Source organism: Pteropus alecto, unplaced genomic scaffold (genome assembly GCF_000325575.1).
Source record: "Pteropus alecto unplaced genomic scaffold, ASM32557v1 scaffold42, whole genome shotgun sequence".
In the NCBI taxonomy this organism is placed as follows: domain Eukaryota; kingdom Metazoa; phylum Chordata; class Mammalia; order Chiroptera; family Pteropodidae; genus Pteropus; species Pteropus alecto.
The window spans coordinates 14,501,885-14,509,558 of NW_006434825.1; the positions used below are offsets into that span (position 1 = coordinate 14,501,885).

At 48.4% G+C, this 7,674-nt stretch overlaps 1 protein-coding gene across 1 annotated transcript in view; it reads left to right on the forward strand.

Annotated features, from left to right (window-relative positions):
* The window catches only part of ZFHX3 (zinc finger homeobox 3), a 229,003-nt gene that overhangs the window by 208,050 nt on the left and 13,279 nt on the right, over positions 1–7,674 (forward strand). The window contains 2 exon segments of the mRNA XM_025045294.1: positions 4,173–4,275; positions 5,526–7,674. Coding sequence (XP_024901062.1) covers positions 4,173–4,275; positions 5,526–7,674 — 2,252 coding nt within the window.

Here is a 7,674-nt window from a genome sequence, read left to right on the forward strand (position 1 = left end):
CATCTAAGCCTCAGTTTTATAAGGTGTGTCCTTGGGGCCTTAAGGTCCAGTCACCTCATAGAAATTTGAATGGCATTAAATCGTAATCATAAATATAATGGTGAACTGAACAAGAGGTAGGAACTAGTTATTTATGAACCCATATCACCTCTCCTAGTATTAAAGAGCAATTAACTCGAGTCCATGAATTTCCCTCTAGGGAGCCTGTGATTTCCCAAAATTATCTGCAATAGTCTGTGTGTGAAAGTATTTTTCAAGGAGTCTACAACTTTGATCAGATTTTCTAAAGAGTGTGTGATCTCTAAAAGAGTAATTATTCTGGATTGCGGGCTTCTTGGGCACAGGGGCTTGGTCTTGCTCTCTCTCACAGTCATGCAGCACAGGGATGCTCTGCGATGTTTAGTGAATGATGGTCAAGTGCACGGATGAGCAGAGAGTCACCACCGGAGGCCCCTCCTTCTCAACAACTGAGTTGCTTTGGCATTGCTTAAGCTTGAAGACTTTTAGGATCAGTGTGGAACGCTTCTGTCTCACTGTTTTATAGGAGAATGGCTTAAACTTGAAGAGTTTCAGCATCAGAGCAGAACTCCGTGTTTCTCTCGTTACACACGAGGCCTCTTTACTTCTCAGGAAGATTACGGCCACTGCTTTTCAGTCTTTCAGCATCCCAACTCAGGCAGCGGTTTCTTCCTAAGCTCTGGGAGGAATGTCGCTGGCTCGGCTCAGAAGGGTGGGAGGGACACCTGTAGCCTCTGGCGGATCACCGTGGAACTGCCCTTTGTGTGGCCGAGGGCCATCTTGAGAGAACCAAATTCTGAAGAAGTCATGGCTCTAGTCAGTTTCATTTTTTTTACCAGAAAAACTTTGTTTTACTTTTGGTTAAAAGTCTGTTTTAATAGTCTCAGGTCCCCTCAATACCATTAATGGATAGACTGGGGACATAATGTAACATAGTCAGTGTTTATTGGTATACAGATTATTAGAAGATTCAGTCTACATGGATAGTGTGGTCAGTGTAGAGAGTGTAGGTGTTTGGACTGGATCATGTGCTGTTTGTTATCCAGCCAGAACTACAACTTTTTGTTTGGCTTTAAGTCTGTGGACGGGGAAGGAGAGGAGGGAAAGGGAGGAGGGGAAGGGGGAGAGAGTATGTGTGCGCACCTGTGTGTCCGGCAGGGGAGCTGCTGGTGGGATCTAGTTATTTGAGGGCCTCTGAGGCTGGAGCGTCCTTGGCATGGCCCTGGTCGTGCTGTAGAAAGCTACATGCTCCAGCGCTCCTCGCAGAAGGGAAGGTCTTGACAGAATTGTGCTCAGCACGGCTGAATGATCGCCTCTCCTGCTGACGTTCAGCTGTCCATCAGAGACTGCGGCTGGGATGGTCTGAGCCTTCCACACGGTTTGGGAGCCAGATATGACTGGAGAACAGCGGGGAGCTCCTCGGTGAGCTGTCGGCAGGACGAAATTTATGGCTCTGTGAAAAAGCACGCAGACTTTGAGTGGAAAGCTTTGGGAGCTGGTAGGAGAGGGAAGAATGGGCACAGGCACAGAACGTTAGTGTGTGAACGCTGGCGTGGGGCCCTCCACAGCCTGCGCAGCGAGGAGGCGTCCATTCGCAACCTCTCTGTTCACACACATGCGCAGTCAGGCCCTACGAGAATTTCTAGATCCTTTGGATTCCCTTTAGGGATATTCCTTTTTGCCTCCTGGGAATCTCTTGCCCTTTAAAATTTTGTCTAGCAAGACTTTTTCTTTCTTCTCGGGGAGAGGGTGGGTATTGCTATAGATGAGAAGATGCAGGTAGATAAAAGTAATTACTTAAACACATATGGGGCAAGACTTACAGGTTTGGAGGTCCAGATTAAGATGCAGAGGAGCATGTGAGGTTGATGATTATATTTCGGGGAGAGTTAATTGATGGAAGGTGAAGGCAGACAAAGAACCGCTGCTTACTGCCTTCTTGAATCCCAATCAGGAATTATGATTAAAGTCGCGGCGAGACAACACAGGGCTGATGAATTGGTGTCTTTTTTTTTCTTTTTTTGCCGTCATTCACACTTGATTGACTTCAACCTTTCAAGTGCAAAAGTCTCTCTTTTCCATTATTATTCATAGCCATCTGAGTTTTTCTAATTAAAGTGTATGAAAACAATTACTGATCCGTCGTACTGAGTCTGTTAGAGGGGATGTCTGCCTTACTGTAATGCGTATAAAAAGCCCACAGTTTTCTATAATGATGTGCAGCTGAGGTGTTAGATAATTTTATTCTTTTTTACTCTGTAGGGCTTTTTTTTTTTATTTCTCATGATTCATTTTCCATAATTCCGAAAGACCCCAAGAAAGGACGGATCCTGCAGCTACAACCGAGAAAGGATGTAGGGGGGAGTCTTTTTTCCTTTCCCTTTCTCCCCCCTCTTGCCCTCAACCTGGTACTCCCCCTCGGCTGAGGACTATAAATTAATCGGTGACCTTTCACTTCTTGGATTCCCGCTGGACTCCCAAACCGCACTGGTCAGAAATGCTTTCTGTTAAAAAGAAAATAGATGGAATGAGTTTGGCAGTCTCTGCTCCATTCCCAACGATTCATCAACAGCTAGCTGTAACCAGCTGCCGAGGAGCGGTGTGAGGGTGCAGATGTCCGTGAGAAGGAATTCTGTGTCACACATGTTCACCTGCCATGCACCTGCTCTTCGTAAACACGGGGTTTCTCAGAGCCCTCTCCCTAGGGCCCGCTGCTTAATTTTGCACCTATTCGTATCTGGGTTGCCGAAATTATTCTAATAACACGCCAAAGTGTGTTGAGGAGTTCTCTTTGGTGATGATGGGGACGGTTTTCTGGGTTGCCTCTAGCATTCGAGCCTATCTCCGATGCTTCTAGTAACATGTCATCAGCTATTCTGAGCAAGGCCAGGATCTTCATTAAAAATGGATAGTAATTTATTTAAAATATTTTAAATTTTGAACAGTAATCAGGGGTTCCAGTTGTTGCAAGTGAAGATAGTCGGGTCTTGATGGGAAAATAATGCCTCCCAGTGGGGCTGGGCACTGTGTAGAAAGGTTAGTGGTGACTGCAGCTTCTGTTCCTGTCACCTCTAGGTCAGTTCATTTCTCAGGCTGTCATCAAACAGGAGATGATTTCTAATTCATATAGGAATATCATCCCCAATTACTTTCCCACCCTATAGCAAGCAGGCAAAGGGATAGTGCTTATTTTTAAACAAATAACCTTTTATCCTTACAGTGGATATCGACAGCTGCTTATCACATTAACGTCAGGCGAATGATAAGTTGTTTGGACAAGCTTCTGGCCAGATGGCAGGGAAGCCTAGAGAAATGTCTGAGGCTCTGACCTAAAATTGTAGCTCTTTTGACCCAGGCTAATTCTGGAACTGCTGTATTAGGAAACAATGGCCGTGGTCAGTGTGGGGCTGCCCTGTTGTACGCGCGGCGCGGGGCACCCTCTGTGGTTGGGACGCTGGCCGGAGGGTCCCTCTGCCGCTGGGTACCTTGGGCAGAGAGAGACTCCGGAAGAAATCCTGGCTTAAGTGAGTCGTAAGAAATGCTCATGTGCGCTTGGTCTCAGCTTGTAAAGGGTTACAAAATGTTGTTTCTTGGAAGATCTGCCGGTGTGTCTGCGTGTCCTTAGCCTTCCTTTGTTCTCTTCTTCTCTGCTCACCCTTTCCTTTGCTCTTATTCCCCTCCTCTTCTTGCCTGAATACATTTGAAAACAGTACTACAATGCTCCCTGCTTCAAGATTACAGTGTACTTTACTAGGTATGATTTAATTAGGGCCCTTATTATGTTTTCAGCAGCTTAAGGTGGGCCTTTCAACTTATCTACCTAATTGCTTGCACAAGAAGTTTCACAGCCCATGACAAAACATTGTCAGTGATCAAAGTCAAAATTCTGCATAAAGGAAAAATATTAATAATAAGATTATTCTTCAAGTGTGCACTGCTAATTATGTCCAGAATGTAACCGTAGAAACACTTTTGACTGATGTGAGCTTTGTCTAATAAACATGAATCTTCAGTGAGCTATGAAAAGTGACACCTCTAGCTTTACACTGGTGAGGGCTAATTTTGCTTCTTAAATAATTTTTACACGTTTCCCTATTTTGTGTCTCTTTCCTCTCCATTTGACACTCTTCATTTCTCCGCCTCTTGCTCCCCAGGTGACCACCCCTGAGATGGTGATGCCCAGCAGCATGTTCCTCCCCGCGGCTGTTGCAGATCGCGATGTGAACTCCAGTGTGGAGGAGGCAGGAAAGCAGCCTGGTCAGTGACATTATTCTCAACCCCTGCGAATAGAAACAAAATGAAATACTGGGCCAAAACTTTCATAGAGCGAGGGTGCTGAGCACCCGTTACAGTTTTTTCCTAGGTTGAGTGTAACTGATCGAGAGATGAGGGCCACTGTTGTCAGTGACTTCATACTCTGGTTCTCGGCATCAGTTGTATAATATATGGTTTAGAATGAGGGAGTCGGGTGAGAAGCAGTGGGATTTCGGCAAACGCAAGTCCCCGTAGGGACGGAATAACCAGGGACTCAGTAGACCCATAACTCGCCATCCTAAGCTGTTTAACAGTCCATCTCCGAGGACTTAATTACTGGGGCCTGGGGGATCACGTGGGCGGTTTCGGAGCCCTGGGTTAGTTGTCTCTCTAGGAGCTGCCTCTGCACAGAGTTCTTTGAGTCTTCTGGGATTGCCTGGGGATGCAGCACAGAGGCGCGTTTGGAAGGAACACGTTGTAGACCCAGGCGGTGCTGGTGGTGGGCGCCCCACAGCGGTTCCTATCTCGAGAGGTCATTAGACCTCTGTTCGTTCATGAGGCGCTCCTACATCTTTCACCCCTTGTCAGCAAGATTTAAGATGCCTCGCAATTTTTCCCTATTAAGGCAGTGGACAAGCTGACCTGTAAAAGGGTCAGAATATTTATGAATGTGATGCAGTCTCACTGTAGAAAAAAAATTTACTGTATTTTAATAATTGGCCACTTGAATATTCATGGCTTACTGAATTGAGATGACAATCAAAAGTCGTTATAACAAGAAATTAAATGCCTAAAAAAATATATTCCAAAATTTCTTAAAGTACAGTGGACAGTAGTCCTTGTAAATTCCCCATAACTCAGGACAGCATTAATTCACATATTCTACAGTTCAGATCCATGTAAAAGGTAAATCCAGTCTAAAAATCTACTGACCAGTTCTTGAGAAATTGAGGATTCTGAGTCAAGTAATTAAACATGGTCTAAAAGACAGATCACGATATGGTACAGGCCTAGTATGAGTCAAAACTTTTTGTATTTCCTTTTCTCCCCTCCGTTCATGTGTGCCTGCTTATAATACGTGCTCTCCTGGGGGATGGGGAGAAAGTGGGAGGCTGCGTAGAGTCTGTGCTCAGGTTGGGTATCTCCCTCATCATCAGATCCCGTGTTCGTGAGGCCTTGCCAGGTAGACAGTTCTAGGTGCCGCCCTTGAAACAAAGCCGTCCTTATCACTGGGCTTGGTGTTTTCTTTACAGAAACCTCAGAGGATCTTGGAAAGAACATCTTGCCCTCTGTGAGCACAGAGCACAGTGGAGATTTGAAACCCTCTCCTGCCGACCCGGGCTCTGTGAGAGAAGACTCAGGCTTCCTGTGCTGGAAGAAGGGGTGCAACCAGGTCTTCAAGACTTCTGCCGCTCTTCAGACGCACTTCAATGAGGTTCACGCCAAGAGGCCTCAGCTGCCCGTGTCGGATCGCCACGTGTACAAGTACCGCTGTAATCAGTGCAGCCTGGCTTTCAAGACCATTGAAAAGCTGCAGCTCCATTCTCAGTACCATGTGATCAGAGCCGCCACCATGTGCTGCCTTTGTCAGCGCAGTTTCCGGACTTTCCAGGCTCTGAAAAAACACCTTGAGACGAGCCACCTGGAGTTGAGCGAGGCTGACATCCAGCAGCTTTACGGTGGCCTCCTGGCCAACGGGGACCTTCTGGCAATGGGAGACCCTACCCTGGCTGAGGACCATACCATAATTGTTGAGGAAGACAAGGAGGAGGAGAGTGACTTGGAAGAGAAGCAGAGCCCAACGGGCAGTGACTCTGGGTCAGTACAGGAGGACTCGGGCTCAGAACCGAAGAGAGCTCTGCCTTTCAGAAAAGGCCCCAACTTCACCATGGAGAAATTTCTGGACCCTTCTCGCCCTTACAAGTGTACCGTCTGCAAGGAATCTTTCACTCAAAAGAACATCCTGCTAGTGCACTATAATTCTGTCTCCCACCTGCATAAGCTAAAGAGAGCCCTTCAGGAATCAGCGACCGGTCAGCCAGAACCCACCAGCAGCCCAGACAACAAACCTTTTAAGTGTAACACTTGTAACGTGGCCTATAGCCAGAGTTCCACTTTGGAGATCCACATGCGGTCCGTGTTGCATCAAACCAAGGCCCGGGCAGCCAAGCTGGAGGCTGCGAGTGGCAGTAGCAATGGGACGGGGAACAGCAGCAGTGTCTCCCTGAGCTCCTCCACCCCAAGTCCTGTGAGCACCAGTGGCAGTAACACCTTTACCACCACCAACCCGAGCAGTGCTGGCATCGCGCCGAGCTCCAGCTTACTGAACCAAATGCCCACTGAGAGCGTAGGGATGCCGGCCCTGGGGAACCCCATCACTGCCACCATCACTTCCCCTTCAGAGCCCAAGGAAGCCAATCGGAAGAAGCTGGCGGATATGATTGCATCCAGGCAGCAGCAGCAGCAGCAGCAGCAACAACAGCAACAGGCACAGACACTGGCCCAGGCCCAAGCTCAAGTTCAAGCTCACTTGCAGCAAGAGCTACAACAGCAGGCCGCCCTGATCCAGTCTCAGCTGTTTAACCCTACCCTCCTTCCTCACTTCCCCATGACCACCGAGACCCTGCTACAGCTACAGCAGCAGCAGCACCTCCTCTTCCCCTTCTACATCCCCAGCGCTGAGTTCCAGCTCAACCCTGAGGTGAGCTTGCCGGTGACCAGTGGGGCCCTGACACTGACAGGGACGGGCCCAGGCCTGCTGGAAGATCTGAAGGCTCAGGTTCAGATCCCCCAGCAGAGCCACCAGCAGATTCTGCAGCAGCAGCAGCAGCAGCAAAGCCAGCTTTCTCTGTCCCAGAGTCACTCTGCCCTCTTACAGCCAAGCCAGCACCCTGAAAAGAAAAACAAACTGGTCATCAAAGAAAAGGAAAAAGAAAGCCAGAGAGAGAGGGATGGCGCCGAAGGGGGAGAGGGCAACGCGGGCCCAAAGGAGCCCACGCCAGATGCCCTGAAGGCCAAAGAGAAGAAAGAGCTGGCGGCGGCGGGCACTTCGGAGCCGTCCGTGCTCCCTCCACGCATCGCCTCGGATGCCAGAGGGAACGCCACGAGGGCCCTGCTGGAGAACTTTGGCTTCGAGCTGGTCATTCAGTACAACGAGAACAAGCAGAAGGTGCAGAAGAAGAACGGGAAGACCGAGCAGGGGGAGAGTCTGGAAAAGCTCGAGTGCGACTCCTGTGGCAAGTTATTTTCCAACATCTTGATTTTAAAGAGTCATCAAGAGCACGTTCATCAAAATTATTTTCCCTTTAAACAGCTGGAGAGGTTTGCCAAACAGTACAGAGAGCACTACGATAAACTGTACCCCCTGAGGCCCCAGACTCCAGAGCCGCCGCCCCCTCCCCC